Genomic DNA, 22,509 nt, shown 5'->3' with positions numbered 1-22,509 from the left:
TTCTGAGGTCCAGGATGTTTAAACATGATGTATGTAGTTATGTGCTGGAGGGATTCAGAGGACAGCACAGGATACAGTGAACAAAATACAGTTAGTCTGGCTGGTTTAATCCAATCTGGCTGCATTCCAAGCTAATGATCGGGAAGGAATGGGAAAAGGCGGGAGAGAGAATTATTGAGAGGAGGGAGTAGGAGGAGGCAGTAGCGATGGGGTGTATGGACGTCTTTGTGTGCCACGCTCCATTGACTAAGCCTCCATACCTCAGCAGCCATGTGATCCCAGTGTGATGCTGCTAATAGTGACATCGCCAGGGTCGAGTGCAAGTGCGAGGGCGAGACAATCGCTGGCTCGGGGGGAAGCAGGAGGGGTTGGTAGAGGGCAGATGGCAGGAGAGAGGGAAGATGGGAAGAAGTGGCAGGAGAGTTGGAGGAGAAGGGGAAATAGCTGGAGCAGAAAAGGGGATGGAGAGAAGGATGGGACTGTGGTCTCTGTGGGATCGTGTGCAAGGACGGCCAAGTTGTTGTCTCCCACCCTTGTACCTTTATGTCCAGCCGTGTCCCCGGACACAAAGTCACTCTCATAGTCAGATCACCTCTGCAGCTTATGAGCAAACTATGTTTTTACTCTTGTGGCTGTTGGACTGGTGATATTTCTCTGTGCGTGTGTGCATGCGTGTGTGCGTTTGTGTGCATGTGTGTGTGAGAAAGTTAGACATTAACCTACAAAAGCAAGGTTTGTCTGCCTCCCTTCAGGGCTGAAGGACATATACATCAGTTTCATACTCAGTTGTTTTATACTCTGTCTTCTTTATGTGTTTCAATTTGACTTTGTGTTTTTATCTTTACTTTTTCTAATTATATTTAGCTTACCTACTTTTTTGCTTTGTTAATATTTTTGGCTGAACCTGTAATACATGTAAAAAGGTATGTTGTGAAAAATGCTTTTGGGGTATTTACTTATGCTATAAAATCCTTGGGTTTACATACTGTTCATACACCACACAGGTTGCTCGCTCAGTGCTCAACAGTAGATAAAGATGAAATCCTACTGGTCTAATTCATATTTCACACCCAATATGTATCTGTGCCATTCCTGGGGCAGCAGTCATCACATGGGAAGTGTTGGTTAAGCCTTTCCTGCTCTCTGACTGTCACTCCTGGCTAACTCCGAGCCGTGTTGAAGCCTTGTGATGCATACTTCCCTCTGACTCTCTGTCTCCACCAATCACAACCAGCAGCCCCATGATGCCCTGTGATGTGGTTCCCACAGATGCCGGTGTCCGTGGCGATAAGGCCTCAAAGATGAGCAATCTGATTGGATTAGCAGATCCTTTGAACAAGCCATGACTGGTTGTTTGCCGGCGGGATGCAAATGAGCTCCTTAAGAGGAAGGCAGGGACTTGACCTTTATTGGGCCTGGCAGTATGGACAGTGGCACGCAAGGAGGGAGGAGGGGTAGAGTGTAGCCTCTGAAAGCTGAATTGTGGGAAGTGAAGAGGTAAAAGTATATCACTGGCAGACAATACTCCTCTCTCTGAATCGCTTCCTCTCTCAGTCTTGCTAAGTGTCTTCATGGTGCCACTGTCTTGCCTTGTGGCCGGCTGGCTTTGCTCATTTGTGTCTGTGTGTCAGAGCCATTAGCCGCGGGGGTTTCACCCTTTCTGGCAGCCACTTAACCTCTAGGCCGGGCAGTTTCCACAGTCTCCATTCTTGACCTAAAAGGCTGGAGCTCAGCATAGTTAACACAAGTGTTGTATCCAAGACATGATCCAATGGGACCAAGACCCACAACCACTAAGACCAGACTGCTTAAGACTAAGGCCGACTCCATTGCTCTTGCAGCAGACACCGTTGTTGTTTTGAACAAACAGTTGTCTCTCCGTGTCACGTCTCACACACCTGTGCCACGCCAATAGCTGCCTCGAGCTCCTCACACGGCGCTGATTGGTTTGAACCACAGTGAATCAGATGCAAACACAATACTTGATGCCTGACGAGATGGATTTGTCTAGATCCCGTTATCCAGGGATTGCTTGGTGTTTTTACCTTCATGGATGGACAAACATGTTTCACAATTTCGCAATTTGAGTTCAACATTGAGATGAAACTGAGCCAAAATGGAAATCGGACGAAGAGAAAGACAACGTCGGGGCCGACTGGTCGAATGACCAGTCTTAACAACAACAACAACAACAACAACAACAACTCTGTACTCCAATGTATTGAATGTTTGAGAGTTACTGTACAGTTGGGGCTTGGAGAAATATTTTACTTTTTTATGTGAACACCCACGCACACTTACTCGTGCACTCACACATACTATGACCTCATACTGGCAACAGGTTGGGGCCGTAAGTCATGCTAGATAAATCCTGCTTTTGTTCCAGAGAGACAAGGTTGTTTTGGATGTGGAGGGACAGAGGACTGGATGGATGGAGTGGTGCCGATACAGTTTTAAGAGCAGGTCCTACTGTTAAAGGCTTTGTAGGCAGCGTGGCCCTTCCCTCACCCCCCTCCTCTCCCCTGGGGGGGTTTTATCTGCCCATTTCTTCCACTCGTGCCGGGCCTTCGGGACGCCTTAATGGCGCCATGTTCCCTGTCAGTCAGATATTTAAATGGAAACCGACCATGAAAGTATGGCTGCTCAGGGCTGGCTTGCTGTGCCATGTCCTTGCACTCAACAGCCAGAGTCAAATGCAGAGGCCTAAACGCCAGCCCAGCGCTCCAGACAAGCCCGGGGAGGGGGGAGTCGGGCTCAATCTGCAAGTTTAATATCCCCCATCAGGTTTTAAACCTGTTTACCTTGCAGATTTGATCACGGATACTGATGCAAATGGAGGCAAAGGCTCCTTGCACTGGAAACCTTCTGTCCAGAGGTTCATTGATTCATGCTAAATGGGTTCAAGCATCATTCTTAATCACTCAATTGATATTGTCCTAAACACAAAAGAATATTGGTTTCTCTTCCTGAGCCTGCATCTGTAACAATGCACTTTTGCATATGTTGTTTGTGTTGCATCACTGTTGTCTTTCTCCGCAGTTATAATAATCACTGTGACAATTGACAGCTGCAGATGGCCTCACCAACCCTCACCAGACAACATAATTTAACCCAGTAATAAATCTCTGTACCCAGTTGGCCATTTTAGCTGTTTGGCACAGGGCACTGTAAATTCACCCTAATTAGATCCTCCCTCTACTCCTCCCATTCTCTTCCCCCGTCTTGCCTTTCTCCTCTGATTCCCTCCCTCTCCCCCATTTCCTCCCCTGCTCATTGGTACATATGCTCATACACCTGGCCTGCATCGTTACCTGTTTACAAATGACCAGGCTAGTTCTGCTGGCTTCAGCATCCACTCCAACACACAGTACTGCATCTCTCTCGTACGCGCGCTCTCTACCCTCCCCTGTGTCATAATTAGACCGCAGAGCTCATGTTTGCTTAATATTATAATCCAGTACACCTGCACTTCCCTCTCTATAGTGCTAAGGTGTACCAGCTGCCCCACCTACACCCGCACTCCCCCACCCTTGACCTCATGCAGATAGAGTTTTGAAATTGATGTTGCCTGAAACTGTTAGGGAGTGAATGTTTTTGGTTTTCACATTTTATCCCCACCGACGCAGCAGCAATAAAAGGCCAGCAGCACACCCCTTCCTTTTTGCGTTTCCTCTTAAAGGTATGAGTATTGAACATGTGTGTGTGTGTATAGGTGGTTTAGTGTGTGTGTGTGTGTGTGTCAGGGATGTCAGTGTCAGGGCTAATGGCTTCTAGCAGGGGCGCCAGCCTGAAGATTTATGCCACAAATTAGTCAAATGTGATCAAACAGCAACCCAGTTAATCATGCAGGACCCACGTTTGTCCCTGCTTTATCTACAGGCATAATTATAGACACCCATTCCTGTGACAGGCCAACGGCAGGCCCCTGCGGAGTGATATTGGGGGGCCGCTACGCAGCGTTGTCACAGTGATGAATGTCTTCGGGGTGCGGGGAGTGTTTTAAACACGAATATACTTAACACCCCCTGGTGAATGCTGTGAGTGAAGGCACGGCCCCTGCAGAACTGGTCTAACAGTTAGATGAGGACCGGCTTCCTAAATGAATATTAGTGTGAATGAGTCAGGTCCCCCTTCCCACCACAGCCTTACAATTTGAAGCACTTCAGCCATTAAGAACAAGCGTTGCCATAAATCCAATTCATCAAATGACTCCCAATTCATTATGTGCTAAGTGTTGACTGGTTAAAGCGAGCTCTATCACTCATCGCCTCCCATTCCAACTGCCTCCTCTGCAGCCTCACAAGCACGACTTGGAATGTGGGAATGGGAATCATCCTGCAGTATTCTGTTATTCCAGGCCATTACCATGTGCCAAGCCGGGAAAGAGATCCAGTGATGTGTGCTGCAGTTTGTGATTGGAGTGGATCCTCTCTCTCTCCCCCTCTGACAGCCATTTTAAACACTCGTTTATGCAGCGCTTTTAATATCAATAAGAGAAGCAGGCAGGCAGGCGGACGGGCAGCAGTTTCTTATACCCACACACACATTTACACACACAGAGTGACACACACGGCCTGGCTGGAAATCAGCAGCCTCCATCTCCCTGGTATGACAGGGTGTGGTAATTATGTCTCTGTGAGAGTATGTGCTGTTTGCTGGGTGAAAAATGATAATGGGGTGATTTTTAAGTGCCATATCTCCCGCATGGGTAATGAAAAGTACTTTTAATCCAGTTCGGAGGAACGAAGGGGTGGAGGAGAGGAGTGGCTGGGGAGAGGAAGCAGAAGGGTCTGTTGTGATGGGAGGAGAGGAGGAGGAGTGGAGGAATAAGAGGGTGCTCTGAGGGTGGAAGGATGCTGATAGAGGGAGCTGAGGAAAAGAGGTAGATGAGGGAGTTCTGTATGGAGATGAGGGGAGAGGACCAAACGAGGAGCAAGGAGAGGTTTCAAGGCAATGCAGTGACTGACTGTGTGTGTGTGTGTTTGTGGTGTGTGTGTGTGTGTGTGTGTGTGATGGGGGGCTTGTGTTGTTGTGCCAGGGGAATGGCTAAGCCTTGGCATGAAGCTTTAGCCCAGCAATTAGAATAATTAAGAGGGACTGACAAGCTTTTAGACTAGAGTCTCCCCCCCCCCCCCCTCTCTCTCTCCCTCTCATTCTCATTCCTATACCAGCTGTCAATGTGGAGTATGTCAGACAACATTATGTCAGCTGTGTCAGGTTAACACACAGGCACATTTGTTTGAGTGGCAGGTGCCTGAGCACCAATAAAGAGGGAAAACCCTGCAACTATTTCAATTCTCAATTCCCACATATTCACTTCACATGACAGAGCTTGCATTAAAGTTTTTTTTATTATAAGTTCACGCTGTGTACATTTTATTTTTGAGAGGCTATTCTGTAAAACATAACTCACTGATATTGCCCCGGAGTTGGGATGGCCTAAAGGGCTTATCACAACCATACCTTCAAGGAAAGACTGGAAGGATAGCGTTGTTGTCACACACTAGGTTGCTTATGTGTGTGTGAGGGAAAGAGTTCACTAATGACTTCACACCCCATTAGCGCCTTTGCTTGATATGTCACACTTCATTATGTAGTTGGATCAGTGGTGCGTGAACTTGATAAAGCGCGTGCACGTGTGAAGTATGTTTGCACTTGGGAGTGTAAGATTATACACATTGTTGGCAAAACTTCGCTCTTCCATGGTCGGCCAATGGGTTTCTTTGAGATATACTTTATTTATTGTCACCCAAAATGTATAATCCAGACTATATTGTTTGATAATAACATTACATTCTGAAATACTCAGTATGTAATGAGCATAAATCTGTTTTATGTAAGAGTTCTTAACATCTACAGTTGACAGTGGCGTGACAGTGAGGGCTCTTTCACCTGCTATTACTCCAGGATGTGTTTGGGAGCAATTTCATTCTTCCTCTGACCCGGGCTTGGCTGTGGACCCAGAATAAGATTGTCGCCCGGTCAGTAATCTGTATGCAGGACACCTTCGAGCAAAAATGAAATGCCCTTGTCTAAGCAGATACATTTCTATCTGTTTAAATCTGCTTAACATTTTATAATAGGGGCCTGATATATGGAGGGTTTATTTGTCCTCATAATTTACAAGATCTCTTGTGTGTGATTCATAGATCAATTACTCAAAGAGCCACCACTGTCCAAACATTTATTCCACTGTTTAAGCCTGCCTTTATTTATAAATCCATCATAAAACCCTAAGTGTGAACTATGTTTATGTGCTCATGCTTGCCTGCTTGTGTGTGCATGCAGCATATGTGATATGTTTTAATTCGTTGTAAACAGACAGCGGGCCGGCCGGGCAGGTTAGTTTTATCAGAGTGTGTTTATCTTAATTCCCCTCAGTCTCTTTCAGTCCTCCCATCCATTACCTGTATGAGGAGGCAGCGGCTCTCCTGGGCCACACACGCAAACATACACCGTTACCTTGGCGCTTAAAATATGATGATATGGCTGTATGGGAGTATGTATATATTGCTCACTGCGTGTGACTAACTGCCTGTCTCTTTGTCAGTTTCGTATGCGTTGTTGCCTTGGCTCATGGAGAAGATGATGTCTTCATTGTGACCTTGGCCGTGTAAAGGGGTTCGTAATGTAATCGTGAGTGTAGGAGAGGAGCTGCTCTGACAAGCAACCATAAACAGGCTAATAGATGCATGCCACGCGAACATGACACGTCTCACACATCACATCGTACTACAGACACACGCACTGTACGTTGAGGTCAGGTGCAAGTCCATGCAAAAGAGAGAGAGGGCAGCAACGTGTAAATATGAGAGATCCAAACACTTCCGTGCACACGCTGTATGTATGCGCACACTTCATTACCCCCTGTGTGGAGAATGACAGGCTCTTTCGGGGGGGGGTTTGTCTTTAGGGTCACATCCTGACCTCTAACTCCTGACCTCTGACCTTTGACCGTAGTCCGTCAGCCAGTAGACACCAGCACTGAGCTGACAGCTCCCAAAGCCCACTGACCCCAAAAGTAGAAAGGGAGAGAGAGACGGAGCTTTCACCGCCGACCTCTCTTGCAGGAGGGAGCAGGCTCGGAGCCACGGGTTACCTGTTCAAACAGGGCCAGCGGTAAGAAAGAGAAGCACAACACACCCGTTCTCATTTATGAAAAGGGAAAAGCAAAGCTAGAAGAAATTAAAAATGAAAGCGATGTGAGGATTGAGGTGAAGGGAAAGAAGGAGGAGGAGAGGAAGGAGGGGGAGGAGATGAGAAATGGGAGGACAAACATGGGTGAACCTAGCTAGTGGAGGTCACATGCTGCCTGAGGAGACAGGTGCCTCAAGATTAGCCTCCACACTAATGGCCTTTACACACACACACACACACACACACACACACACACACACACACACACACATGCATGCGTACACAGGGCAAGCTAGTCCACGAGAACTGTTATACTACAGGGACGTGGAACTAGTGAGAACACAGCTCTGACTCTCATATCCTATTTATACATCCCTTCCTGTACATTACAATCCTATTTAGCTTGCCCTGCTTCCTACACAATCCTATTTAGGGACTGGCCCCCACCCCGCCCCCACAACGCACCCCCCTCCACTCTCCAATCCTACGTGTGTGCCCCCTCCTCTTGTATGCAGGTGCCATCTATCCAAAAGGCTGCCGACTGGGTGTGTACGCCGGGATTCAGCGTGTGTGCTTGTCTGTGTGTGTGTTCGCCAGTGATTTGTGTGTTAATGTAACACGGAAATTGGAGTGGTCCACCAAGGAATAAGAGAAACACTGTTCTCGGACTCTTGTGTTTGAGAACATCAGTCAGTTGTGCTGTGGCTAACTAAGAAACTGTTTCGTTCTCTTACGGCAAACAAGGATTGAATTTAGTTTTACTTCACATCATCATCCACGGAGGGGATGCAAAATCAGTCTTTTAAAGGTGAAAGAGACTGCAGGTACAAAATCCTCTGCTATCTGATGTAATACACATCCTTGTCTCTTCATCCACAAATCGGCCATTATTAAAGATGAGTGTCTGTGTCTTCTGTCCCGCCCCATCTCCACCTGTGCCTGTGACGGGCCTCTTATCCTCCATTAGTGTATTTAAACAGGACAAAGTGACCGTCCATATCACGGGCCTGACTCCTCAACCTGTCACTCGCCCAGCGTTGTGAAAGTATTCTCATTCTGTTTGAAGAAGGGCGATGAAAGGAGGACAGCAGTCAGGGACCTGGTTGGCCTGACTGACTGTAATAGACGAGCCCATCCTGGAGGAAGAGGTACGGCGGAGGAGAGTGAAGGGCGAGGATGTTCCTGCCTAACTGGATTAGGGGAGGGGGGTGAAACAAAGGTATATGTAGAGCATGGTTCTGTGCCTGTCTTTATTAAGGGATGGAAGGTGTCAAGAAGTGGGTGTGGAGGCTGGTGCGTCTGTTCAAGACAGGCATTCGTTGGCTCTCCAGTTGCAGTTTAGTTTGAGTTGAAGGACTCGCGTCACAGAAAATGATGAGCCAGCAACAAAATGAAAAACCCTCGCATGCCGAAACACAATCTTCTGATGCAACAGAGGGGAAGACAGACAGGCGATCAGAGCACAAGGTTAAACGAGTCACACTGCTGCTGCTGGATCGGCCTCACACTCTATACACAGCTGGACGAGTTGAAGTTATATTGAAGTTGGGGCAAAGGGTTTCAAACAAGTGATATATGACGTCTCCCATTTGGCAGACATTTTTATCCAAAGCCAACACCAGAGTGAAATAGTGTGACTGAGCTGAATTTATTAATCATTCAATTAACTAAATGTTCCTTCTTGTTATGGTTCAGATGAATGGACTGTCAGTCTTTAATGCAATCTAATTCTCAGCACACCTCGAGAGAGATGTTGAGAACTTAACTGCTCTGCAACTCTTTCATTTCTCTCACCCTCATTTCACCTGCATTACTCATTCCTCTGCGAGCTTTTGTCACACTCATTCTTGCTTTATTATTTCTCTGCATCTTTTAGTGTAAATCTGAATTCTTCCATACTGTAGCAAGAGTTTAAGTGGCCCTGCCCCCTACAATCGTCTTCTCTCCCTCCGGGTCTCTTTCTTAGACTCCCCCTGTGTCTTTGGGGCCGGCTGGTAAAGACAGTCGGGGCAGTCGATCGTATCCGACTATCAGGCCAGTTCCACCATAAATTACCTGCAGCTAACAAAGCGTGCTGCCGTAACTATTACACGGGCACTCAAAGTCACCCCGGCCCACACGGCCGGGCTAAAGCTCCTCACACACTGAATGATAGCGGACCAAAGGGAGAGAGAAAACGGTCGGTCGCAATCTGAGATTTCAATATTCGTAGCATCCAACTTGAAACATGTGCAGTCAGAGAAGAAGATGATGACTTTATATCAGTAACAAGCAGCAAAACCTTTATCTGATTTAAGAACAGAATTGTTTGTTTGCCATTTATATAATATAACCTGTTATCTATAATGCATGTTAAACTGAGCATATCCCACTGTACTTATGACAGCAAGTAGAAGAAATGTAGTAAAACAAGTTAAAAACATTAAAACCTGTGAAAAGCATTATACAACTTGATAAAAGGATGAATACAGCGTAAAAGGCTCGGCATTTGTCCATTTAGATTTTCAATTACACCGAGAACATCCAACAGACTAATTTTTCATCACAATTTCTCACAAGAAACCTGGTTTATATATGTATATATATATATATATAATTTTTCTATGCAAACATATTTGCTGATGGCGTATTTGTCTCAATCACTTCAAGCATGACTGGTAAAGCTGAAGGTACATTCTGTTTATTTTGTTTAGCCCAGAATAGAAAATTACAAATTTGCCTCAGAGGGCTTTACAAGTGTGTACATGACACCCCGTCCCGGGACCTCACATCGGATCAGGAACAACACCCCATAACCTCGACTGTCATGAAGCACAACAACCCAATCCTAAATAAGTATAAAATAATCTCGGATTTATCAATCTGGGGTTTCATACAGCTGTTCCTGTGTGTTTAACTATTTGATGTGCAGAGACAGAGCCGTGCCAGCTGTGTGTGCAGGTCTGTGTTTCTGGCTAATTGAGAGCGTGTTCTGTGCTGCAGCTCTGCCCTGGAGGTTAGTGTAACCACACACACACACACTGTAGCAGGACAAATGAGAATACACCCCGCCATCTGCCCAAGAGAGACACTCCCTCGCCCTCTCCTTGTCCCTCTACCCTTGTCCCCCTCCTCTCCTTTTACCCTTTTGGTCTCATTTTATTCCTTCCTTTATTCTCCCACTTTTCTCTTATCACCCTCTCACACCTTCGCTCTCTCTCCTCCCCACCCCCCATTTTCTATTTTACTTTTCCATTTTAACAGTGTTCTCTCGCTGTGTACCACCTCTTCATTTCCTTCACTCTTGTTTCCTTCCCGCTCCTTTCTGCCACCTGCCTCTCTCCATCCTGAGTAAGTCAGTTGTAGGTGTGTGTTTTGATATGGGGGTTCAGGCTGTCGTGCAAAGGTGTTAACGTAGTCCGACCGCAGACTTTCAGAATGTTCTTTGGGCGCGATCCATAGGGGCTGACATCGAAGGTGACCCCTGGTCGGTAACCTTGGAGACCAACTTTATTAAAATGAATTTGAGTAGAGGGGCAGTAGTGACAGCAGCATAATTACATCGCAGAGCATCAGCACTAATTTATGCAGCCCGCATTCAACCGGTCAGGAGCACCGAGATGGGGTCAGCGTGGACACACAAGGAAACACACACACACCCATACACAACATGCCCACAGGGGCATATTGGGAAACACACGCTCAAATACACACACACACACACACACACACACACGTACATGGATCAGCATACCAATACAAATAGGTAAATACATCCAGTGTGTTCTCCTGCACAATGCGGTGGCACTCTGTGGGTTTTTTACTTCTTTGAGGCTCAATGTGTGTTTGAATGTACGTAAGCATGCACATGTCACATGTTTGGGTGTCATATACAGGACTGTCTCAGAAAATTAGAATATTGTGATGAAGTTCTTTATTTTCTGTAATGCAATAAAAAAAACAAAAATGTCATGCATTCTGGATTCATTACAAATCAACTGAAATATTGCAAGCCTTTTATTCTGATTTATTGCTGATTATGGCTTACAGCTTAAGAAAACTCAAATATCCTATCTCTAAATATTAGAATATCAGACCAAGTATAAAAAAGATTTATAACAGCTTGAATTGTCTAATTAACTCAGGAAACACCTGCAGGTGTTTCCTGAGTTAATTAGACAATTCAAGTGATTTGTTTAATATCTTTTAGTATACTTTTTCATGATATTCTAATATTTAGAGATAGGATATTTGAGTTTTCTTAAGCTGTAAGCCATAATCAGCAATATTAAAAGAATAAAAGGCTTGCAATATTTCAGTTGATTTGTAATGAATCCAGAATGCATGACATTTTTGTTTTTTTAATTGCATTACAGAAAATAAAGAACTTTATCACAATATTCTAATTTTCTGAGACAGTCCTGTATATACTCACACATTATTTATTTATTAGCAGTTTTATAGGGACAGGCAATAAACAGATCTAATCAGTGTCATAGTCTGATAAGTGCAACAGAGTTACTCAAATACAGACCTTAAATGATCACACAGAGAAAAATATTGTTATCATATGTGAATGTTTTTGCTGTAGTAGTCTTCCTTTTTCTCATTGATACCAATCCTACCTATTGAAGACATCATTGATGGGAAACTCTCTCATGCAGAGACGCAAAAGGCATTTAAAGCTAAAGGAACCCACCTTGACTGTTCATTGGTCGGGATAACAGCAGCCTACATTATTTAGAACAAGTAAAGGTCAACGTTCAGAGGCGTGCAGCTTGCACTCTGCAGTCCTTTGGGGATTTTGCCCCAAGAGTAACTTTATTGCTTTCTTAGTTTTCTTATTAATAATGACAAATTTTTCCTTGAGACCATGTGTTCTTTCATTTAAATGACCAATCTCCTCTCATTCTCAGGTTTTCTCACTTACACACACACACACACACACACACACACGACCACACCCAAACGTCTGCAATAGATGTCAACAAAAGTAAATCTGAAATCTATTCAACTGAAATGTGACTAACAATATAAAAGATACTTCATAATAAAAACATTTACTGCAATCCTGTTGATTGTAACAGATTTTCATTCAGCATGTAACTAACACTTTGTGATTGCCATCACTTTTATTCATGTATTGATTAGGAAGGTCCTTGCTGCTCATTAGGCCCCATTAACAAAGATCTATGAATGGAAAAGGAAAGAAAACAATGTAAGTAATGTGTCACTGCTCTGCAGCTTCTGTTCTGATGAAGTGTCCAGCGCCCATTCATAAACCTGCTGATGACAAGTCTTCCCCATAGAGGCTAAAGAGAAAAATAAATGTGAAGCTCTGAAGTGTCAGAAGGAAGAGTGGAAGAAGGGGTCAGAGGAAGAGAAGCCGGAGAAAGTGCTATAGAGGAGGTTAAAAAGGGGGTGAAGAGGGAGGACGTGGATATAAGTCACAGCTCCAGTCACTTCATTGTAGCCGTTGTGACCAAGGACACACTAATCTATCCCATTAGCAGATCTCCCCGACTCTCTCATAATGTTACCGCTAGCTGCTCTCCTGTGACATGTTCCTGGTTGGAGTGTGTGTGAGAGGGAGAGGGAGAAAGAAAGTGAGAGAGAGAGGGGGGGGGGGGCGGGGGGGCAAGAGAGAGAGAGAGATTGTGCATGTGTAAGAAGAGACGGTGTGAATGAGAAAGAAAGCCTTGCCTGTGTGTGTAAGTGTGTGTGTAAGTGTGTGCGTAATGACAGTTCAGCTAGTTGCTCTCCTGTGAAAATGACACGTTCCTGCCAAATTAATATCATTACTATCAGAGTTTAATGGGCCAGCGCTGCCTTCTTATTTAAAACAGAACATCCCTCTCACGACCTCCACCACGAGGGAAGGGGGGGGGGGGGGGTTGTTATGAGCAGGATAGACAATGTGAACTGATTTATTTTTTATTTCCTACTACAGCCAAAGAGGAAGAGGAATTTAAGATTAGCAGATTATGATGAAAGAAAAATAAAACATATAGCCAATGAGGACACATTTTTATTAGCAACTGTAACACACTTTCTGTGCATTCAGTGGGACAATACTACTTATCATCCACAGTTATTTACCAGCCATGTCAGTCATTTGAATAAAAATACATTTCCTTTACTTACAAAAGTTTCTTTCCCACATTTTGGGATAGTATTCGCAGTAATGGTCTGCTCTGGAAGTGAAGGTGATCATCACAGGTTTGGCTCTTGGATATATTTTATTTCATAGATTGTGTATTACAGTATTATGTCTGGTCATTGTTGTTCTTTCTTTTAAAGTACTTTACCGTATATATGCGTGTACAGTTCAGTTTGTGACGGTGTCAGTCGTCACTTGGAGTCAGTATTGTGATAATGAGTTCATTTGGAAAATGCACTCTGCGGGTTGCCTGTGCATGTGGACACATGCATTGTTGTGTATGCACATGTGTGCTTATTTACAAACTCTGTACACATGAGTGAATGTAACAATTGCACACGACAGTGTGTGTGTGTGTGTGTTTTTAGTATGTGCACACCTGAAAATGTTTGTGTGTTCGAGAGTTTGAGTGTGTGAATATGTCAGGTTGCCGCAGGAGACCAATTAGCTGGTGCATCAGTGAGGAGGTGAACATACACACACCTGTGTGTGGCCCTATTACAGCAGCCCATCACACACTCACACAGCGACACACAGACAGCTTTGCTATGCTCGTAATAGAAACCTACTGACACTTACAGTACATTGACCATATGGAATAATGACTTCACTGTGTCAGACTGTCAGACTTGAGTCACCAGCATGCGTTATTTCAACCAGGTGTTTTACTAAGTTGACCAACTTTTGTGAATTATGGGTTATCTTACTGCAGCTGAATGGTTGTCGTTACCAATATTGACTTCTGAGCATTTCTTCGATCAGACTCTTGTGTTCTTAACCGCAGATGAGATCCACAAGTGATTTGGTTCAAACGTTGAGGTATCGTGCACTGACGCAATCAGATGAGAATGAAAAAAAACGATCACAGCCAATAAAGCAGCCAGGCCTCTTCATGTATAATTCAGATATTTTATGATGGGCTATGCACCCAAATGGGCATGCTAAAGGAAGACTAAGGCCATTTCCAACCAGAGAAAAGCCCTTTTAAAAGCTCATCCCTGTGCCAGAGTCCTGCTCCTTTTACTGCTCCTCTTTAATGAATAGGTGTCCAATAAGGCCTTTTATTGTCTTAGCATATGTTGCTTTTATTAGGGGAAAATAATTAGGTTGTGCGGATCACTTCGGAAGTCCTCTCGCCAGATAAAAATGAGATAGTTTCACAGTCGTTGCGCAAGTCCTTCTGACTCCTTGTCGTTTTCCCCTTGAATGCTTTGTGTCCTAGGTCCCTCGCCAGCTCCTTTCCTTCGTTTCCTTCTATGCTCCTCTTGTCCCTCCTCTCATCTTTATGCATTCCCTCCTCCTCTACCTCTTGTCCTTTGCATCCCCTGCACCTCGTTCCTCACTTTCTCTTCTATTGTTCCCTCGAACGTGCAGGCATTAAATGTATGCAGCGATGTCGCATTGGACTGCACATTTTCACACACACACACACACAAACACACCTGCACACGTACACACACACCTACACACACACAAACACCCACACACACCCACACAAACAGATGAACAATCACAATGGGACAGGAGGCTGTTGATGACTGACACTCGGTTGATCTTATCTGGTGCAAAAGGGGTAAAGGGATGGCCACAGAGAGAAAGAGAGAGAGAAATAGCGCAGGGGGGTTCTCTTGTGCTTTGTGTTGGGTTCCTGTCACTCCTACATAGTTTATTCCTCCACTCCTTTCTTTCTCTGCCTTCTCATCTTCTACAACATCACTCTCCTTGCTTAAATAGAAAGAGGAATGTCAACAGGGCTCATCTGTGATCTGGGACTCCAGGGAAAAAGATCCATTTACCTCCAAGAGGCGTTCCTATGACCGTTTACCCATGAGACCGGGGCTACACCATGCCCGGTCCTGTAACTTATGAGGCCGGAGGGGGATGGGGCTGCAGGGGAAAAGGGATCTGAGGAGGGTTGATGGAAAAGAACCGGGCTAAGGAAGGAGCAGGGGGCAAGGTTGACAGCCTGAAAGAGATTGAGCGGGCATGATGAAGGAACAGATAGAAAAGGAGGCGTGTCCTTCCATCCTACGCCTAATGCCCCTCAGGGGAGAAAACTGCCTGTAGGTAAGTATTAGCCATCCGCCACTGAGCTAATGGAGGGTATGAAACAGAGTTTAGTCCATACAGATGACCAGGGCTAGACTAATCACTGGGGAGACCCATGATGAGGAGAGCTGGTCACAATGTGAGGGTCTAAACAAGCTCTCAGTCAGATGATGGACATGGCTCCCACTCCAATAAAGGCCTTAGCTTTTATTCAGTGCTGTTGGATGTGGAGCGGTGAATCATCTGTTGAGTGCTTGTGGATTATTTGATCATGCTGAAACTGAAAAGACGCACGGCGCCGTTACTGGCTTATGTCTCCTGTGATCTTTGGCCTACGTCAGTAAGGGTGACAGAGGTCAGCCCAGTCTCGGGGGGGTGTGTCAGGGTACTTTCTGAAGTGTGCGCTGAGGTGTTTAAGGTGCCAATCTACTCTCCTGTTGGTTGAGTGGTCAAGCTGAATGGGGGGACAGGTTGTTTATCTGATGGGACCACGTTACCCAGGATTCCTTCTACAGCTGGGCCCGGCACGCTCAGCTGAGCTGTCGGCTCGCAGAGATTACCGTGGGGCAAAGACGGCTCTGCACACACACACACGGTCACAGAAAAACTGCACACAGAGGAAGTTTTTGATTTCAATGGTTATTTATTAAATGTAAAATATCTTTAGCACAGATTAAAAATCAGACACCTCCATCAATTTGAAACATCACACAGGCTGTAACAGAATCAGAATCCCTTTGCAATCCCACTTCCAGCATAGCTCGTCCACGAGGCCAGGCAGAGGGCTGAGGCAAACACGGCACTCCTGATCCCTTTTCTGCAGATACAAGACAGGAAATACTTTCCAAATGCATGATGTAGCCGTATTACATAGGAAACTGGTTTTCTTCATCAAGTATGTTTTGAATTCAAGTATTTTACCACTTATAGATGAGAGAAAGATCTATAGTTCACTGGTGTCATAAAATGTGACTTTTTCAGGGGTAAAATAGTATCTGCAATCAAATGCTGAGAAATCGTTCACCTTTCAAAACTACACAGTGGGTATACACATCAAAGGAGGTCACTTGTCTTTGATTGACAGCTTGCCAAAATTCAAATAGGCCACAAACAATTATTTAAAAAAATGTTTTTGGGTTCCAGCCTAAACTTTCTTTTTGAGCTGCTGCACATCCAGCTGGCCGTCACATGTCGAGCATGGACATGTGCTGTAATGAGTGGTGGTTCATGCCAGGAGCTGAACTTCTCAAATTGTGTCCCAGGCATAGATAGCTTTGCCAACATGGAGCACTGCTGGAGAGCCATCACACAGGTCAGCTGGTGCACACTCCCCCTCTCGGTGCTCTGCCTCAACCCTCGCTGCTGTAACAATGCCAACTGACAACAACTGACACAGATGGTGAGCAGAAACACAGACAGGCAAAGGAAGAGAACCACCCACAGGAGTAAGAAAACAGGAAGACTCTACACACACTGTCCATGAGAGGATATTGTCTGACAATTTTATCAACTCATTTGATTTAAACTTTTTGCGTTCTTTTTTTTTTTGCTTTAATTTTTTTTCTTTTTAAATTATTCGTTCTTTTTTTTCCAGCACATGCCATATGAGAATTTGGGGATTATAAAAGTACCTGAAAGAATTGCTAGGTTTTCAGCATGCATAGCTGTTTGTATTTACATGTTCGTATGTACAGGGACGGGCCAAAAACAGACTGCTCTACAGTACTGGGTTTATTTACATCCAGGTCAGAGGGAAAGGTCAATGTCATAACTACAGATGTGAGGGTGAAGGGTCACATGCATAGGGTCAGAAACAGCTCATACGGTTGAGTACAACTTGTATTATGAAGACACAGAACAGAACACGGCAAAGTAACAATACTGTTCATCAACAACATCACATCTCCCCACGTACCCTTTTTGCTTTTGAATACGCTCAATAAGGAGTTTTCAGCAACTGGTTATTGCGTAACACTGTACAAGGACATTTCTATTGCGAGTCCATGAGATCCATGGGTATTGAGTCAATACTGAGATTGGAAGACTTGGATCTGATCCCAGAATAGTTCCAGAGCCGTTGAAGTGGATCCCAGGCTAAGTGCAGGCTCATCGCTGCTTATCTACAGTTATTGCAGGGTGTGTTTTGTCAGCATTTGGGTGTTTGTGTTACCCACAAAAGCAGTTACACGCAGAATAACTGTTCTGCTCCTTTGGTTTGGCATATTGCTGTGGTCACGTCTGGTTTTTTTCTTTAATTTTTAGCATAAAGGATCATTTTGGATTTAGGTGTGTTTTGGCGCATGTCATCTGTCCCACCTGCTGCCCTCCCAAACGCAGAGTGAAAGAAGAAGAGCTGTTTTTTCTTTTTGAGGGAATGTTCAAGCTAAGTCTTAAGGAATTCCAAAAAGATTTGGTCAAGTCTGAAGTCTTCATTGGAGTCTCTCAGAGTCTCTCTGAATATAGACTGTACTAATTAATTGCATGTTTAATTAATGTTGTACACAGCTGAGCCCAATGTCATGTGTTGGATCTTTGAAAGAATAAGAAGAAATAGCTATACATGGACATGTGCATCCGTTTGACTGGCTTTCTGAATAGGCCGATTGCACAGCAATTGGCAGGGCTACCCAACAATCATAAATGTATTCACAATTATTAAATAAATGCACTTTATTTAGTACAGCTACAAAACCTTTTCCCTAACCTGCAACATGGCAAATTGTGACATATTATCATTGAGTTATGCAGTTTGAACCGTGAATGTTTTTGTCAAAGTCTACAGCTCTGGGTGGTCGAGAACAACTCTCTACTGTACGATGTACACAAGGGCATGATTCACATTTAGTTGCAGAAGATAGAAAGACATACAGCAAAACCCATCAGTTGGTAGACAGCTAAATGTACGAGCATAATCTACAGTTCGACATGGGTTAGAAATGGCTATTACACCACAGATGTGTATGATGCACACTAGTTCAGTGATATTACCTTTCATATAGATTGTCCCACATTTTAATTTGCGTATCAGTTCGTGCTCGTGTGCTGGCGCATGCTCGTGTTCAGGCATGCACGTATGGAGACTGTATGTGTGTATGTCCAATTGTGTAATGTAAGTGTATTACGGTTGTTGCACCCCCTCTTGTTCTCTTTCTCACTACCACACACACTCACACTTGCACACCCGCACACACACACAATGATAGATGGCTGTGGTGGGTGGTTGAGAATGTTAATGCCTAATCTCATCAGCCTTATCTTCTCCAGAGGTCAGAGGGTCAAGTGGTGAGGGGGATGAGCTAAACACCAATAAGATAGCACATGGCTGGATGGACTGCTCCATGCACCGCTAACTGAACTGTTACTTTCTTCTTCTTTTTTAACTTTTATGGCTACTGAGAAACGGTAGTTAAACTGAGCGCGTGTGAACCTGCGACTCCGAGACACTGCTTGGCATTTGTCTGCCTTTGATATGGCGGCATGTGATGTGGATGACGTTATCGGCCCGGTGGCAGGCGAGACGCACAGAGAGATGCTGCCTTTTCATCTGCTGTTTACCAGCTCTCCCGTCACACCGCACCTCAAACACACTCAGTCTGCTGCGGCGGCGTGACACACCGGGGCTCCTCCTGCGGGAAGTTTACTTCGAGCTTAGAGGGGGTTGTGTGTCTGTGTGTGTGTTGACGGGAAAACATATTTCTGAGAATCTGGTTGGTGTGTGGATTTCATTCATTGCAATTGACATTTCTGTGCATATTCTTGTATCGCATGTGACGGTGTGGATGCTTTAGACTTGGATGGGTCGTTCCACTTCATGTCTGTTTGTCTCACAGCTGCTGAAAGAAGCTCATCAAACAGTTGGCATGTCGTGTGGCTCCATCATGTGTGTGTGTCTCGCTCATGTCTGACTCCTGCGTATATGAGGCCGTCTCACTGTTTGCCAGTGCGGTGCTAAACATTAGTCCTTAGCCTCCACACCAGTGATCCCTCTCACTCTCTCTGCCCTCCATCTCACTTTTGCTGCCTCTCATTGGGAGATAAAGAGGCGAGCCATTTCATGTGGCCGTATAGAAGTCGTCTCCAGGCCCGGAGTTCGCGGGGAAGCTGTCACGGCAGCTTTTAGCCCGAGCTGCAACATGAAAGATCCCTCTTTGAGCAGCTGGGCTATGTGTGTAATTCTCTCTGACGTGTTTATTCTGCTGCAGTTTCAACTTTCATTTTCAAATGTCACATACATTTCCCTCCTCTACGAATATCCCTACTAATTACTGACTGATGGGACAGAGTGTATTAGAGAACTGAGCAGGTTGCGTTCAAAGACTGTTTTACTTCTCTAGTGCGTCTCAGCTTGAGAAGACATGAAGCAGAGTATAATTCTGAGTGGAGACTTGAGTGATCTTCAGATTTAAACTTGCCTAAACAATGAGAGGACTTACTGAGAGAGCCAGAGGGAAAGCCGTGTGTGTGTGTGTGTGTGCGTGAGCATGTTTGTCTATTGTTTGTGAAAATAATGCTGATCTATAACCAACTTCTAGCCCAAACAGGTACAGAAGTGTACTTGCATCGTTTCAATACGTATCCTCAACTATGACCGCCTGGCTGAACCCATATACACATCGTGTGAAAATATACATGTTCATAACCATGGCATTAAAACCGGTTCTTTTACACTAAACTACGTGACGGCTGTGGTTTCCCTCGTGATTCCCATCCAGACATGAGCTGGTGTAACTTTCATGTTCTCCACTGTGAGTCTTTACATCTGTAGCATTCTCATGGTCTCATATCGCCAGAGGTCCTGTACACACCGGGTAGAGAAATAAATAAATAAATATATGTATATAAATATATGTACAGGAAGGGGTTATGCTGTTCCCATGGTAATATGACCCAGTCACCATGGGCTGCAGGGAGAGGGGAGCGCCGGCGGGTGCTTTTGTTCCTCGCTGTTGATCTCTCTTTCTGCGCGCGTGTCGATGTCTGCTTCTCAAAGCGGACGTCGCGGTGCGGTCGGCGTCCGCCGTTCGTTCTCTGCTCCCGTCTGGACAGGACTCAGTGAGCGGGCTCTCTGTATGCCGTCTCCTCCTGCAGGCCGATGCTGTCTCGTTGTCTCGCGAGTCGCCCGCTGAACTCGCATCTCTTTCCGTGTGCTCCTCTGTCCGCAGCAACAAGGCGCGGCCACCACGGTGTACTGTGCCGTCGCTCCGGAGCTGGAGGGGGTGGGCGGCATGTACTTCAACAACTGCTTCCGCTGCCTGCCGTCCATGCAGGCCCAGGACCAGAGCAGCGCCGCCAGCCTGTGGGAGCTGAGCGAGCGCCTGGTTGCAGAGAGGTCAGCAGGCATACAGGCCCTCTGATAGAGAGGAGGACGAGGAGGACGAGGAAGACGTGGACTCGCCAAACAGGAATCAAAGATGGTGGATCACGGGGATGTCCAGTTCAGTCTGAAACTGTCCTCTGACTGCATAATACAAGGAGCTGCCAAGTCCATCTGGATATGTAACATCACTACGGGGGCTAAAACACACGACGCATACAGTACAGGAGGGGATTTCATATACACTCGACTGAATAAATTAAAGTTTAAATTATGTTCAGCTCTGCTGTGGTTGTTTACAATGGGAGGTGGGGGACGAAGAATATTTGGGACGAATTCAGGGATCTTTTAATGTTTGTTCTTTCTCTGTTTGTCTCTGTGACCTTTCATATCTCGCAATACAGGGTTACCTTATAAGCATATACTCTCTGGCATATGCATCTGTTTCCAGTAATAGTGCACTCCATGGCGAATACTGTGATCGCAATTAAATTCCCAAATTAAAGGATCCCGTCTAGTTCTATGTAGACGTCAGAGGGAGCGTTCATCTTGTGCTAAATCTTTTTGGGCATAAAAGAAATAAGGAGTACTGGGCATGTGACACTCATGGATATATAAACACATTGGGTATGATTCTCATGGCTATATACATTATTCTGCAATAATCGTATTTCTTATCAATGTCCCTATTTGTTTTCTGTACAGTATTTACAATATCCTGATTTCTGGGCATGTGCTAAAGGGGTGAGGAGATCATACTGTTTGATGTTTGCTATTTGAATCAACCTACGTATTAATAATCTATACTCTGGAAAATCTAAATAACAATTTGGAGTTGTTCTTGGGAAGATCCGAGTCCATTTGAATAGCAAATACAGATGGTGGAGAATCTTATTTCCACAGTCCAGGATCTTTAATTTCTGTGTTTCTTCTCTTGTTGTTGTTTGAGGAGAAGAATGTGAGTGATTTCAGTCTCCTGCTGTTGTTTTTTCATCATTGTTTAAATATTGAACTCTGGCTTTGGGTTGGCTGTGGATTGGTTGCCCTGAAGCTGCTGTGTGGACGCTTTGGAGACATTGTGCTTTATGGCAGTCCGGGTGCCGTAGGTTGCTCTTGAAACATCAGCATTCCAGTGTCATGATATCTGTAAGAACAAAAAGAGAAAGAACATTTAATGCAAATCTGTTTTACAAAAACATCTGTGTGAAATCATTTTTGAGACAAAGTGGAAATCCATTTATTTGGGGGCCATTAGTTTAAATATCTAACTAGCTAACACTGAAGTCTGAGTAGGGCAGTTCTTTAGAAGAAAACATGGCACTGTGTTTGATGATACATTTAATAAAATAAATTTAAAAAGCATTCTCTCTTTGCTTTGTTCATTTGCTTCTTGTCCAACCCCTGTGCTCAGACCGGTCAACCCGCCGAGCCCCCACACGACCTTCAGAATTGAACTGCTCCAATCAGAAAAGCAGCAGAACTGCTGTTCTTCTTGTAGCCCCCCCCCCCCCCCCCCCCCCCCACACACACACACAGAGAGCTGCTGAACAATTTAGGACGTCTTTTATCATTCCTTTTCTTCTGTATACAGTCTTTCACCGGACTCTTTTTTTTCTCTCCCTCCAACACACTCACACACATTCAGTCAGAAACATGATGTGCCTTTACACAGCCAGAAACTGATACCGATGTCCCGCCTTGTCATAATCTATACTGTACCCAGACGACAGGTGTCTTATCACTGTCCTTTCACAGCACAGGACACACGTGGAACTGAGATAAAGCATGCACACACACACACACACACACACACACACACCCGGCAGGATATTGAGTGAGAAACAGCACATTTTTCTGTCCAGGTTCACTC

General features: G+C 45.0%; 1 protein-coding gene across 1 annotated transcript in view; it reads left to right on the top strand.

Annotated features, from left to right (window-relative positions):
- wwox (WW domain containing oxidoreductase) overlaps nt 1–22,001 on the top strand; it is a 128,751-nt gene extending 106,750 nt beyond the window's left edge. Inside the window, exon 9 of the mRNA XM_056417465.1 lies at nt 20,488–22,001. Coding sequence (XP_056273440.1) covers nt 20,488–20,679 — 192 coding nt within the window. The 3' untranslated portion in view covers nt 20,680–22,001. The remainder of the gene's footprint in view (nt 1–20,487) is intronic.
- Nucleotides 22,002–22,509: the final 508 nt, after the last annotated feature.

The sequence above is a fragment of the Pseudoliparis swirei genome, chromosome 6 (genome assembly GCF_029220125.1).
Source record: "Pseudoliparis swirei isolate HS2019 ecotype Mariana Trench chromosome 6, NWPU_hadal_v1, whole genome shotgun sequence".
In the NCBI taxonomy this organism is placed as follows: domain Eukaryota; kingdom Metazoa; phylum Chordata; class Actinopteri; order Perciformes; family Liparidae; genus Pseudoliparis; species Pseudoliparis swirei.
This window is presented reverse-complemented; position numbering and strand designations above follow the sequence as displayed.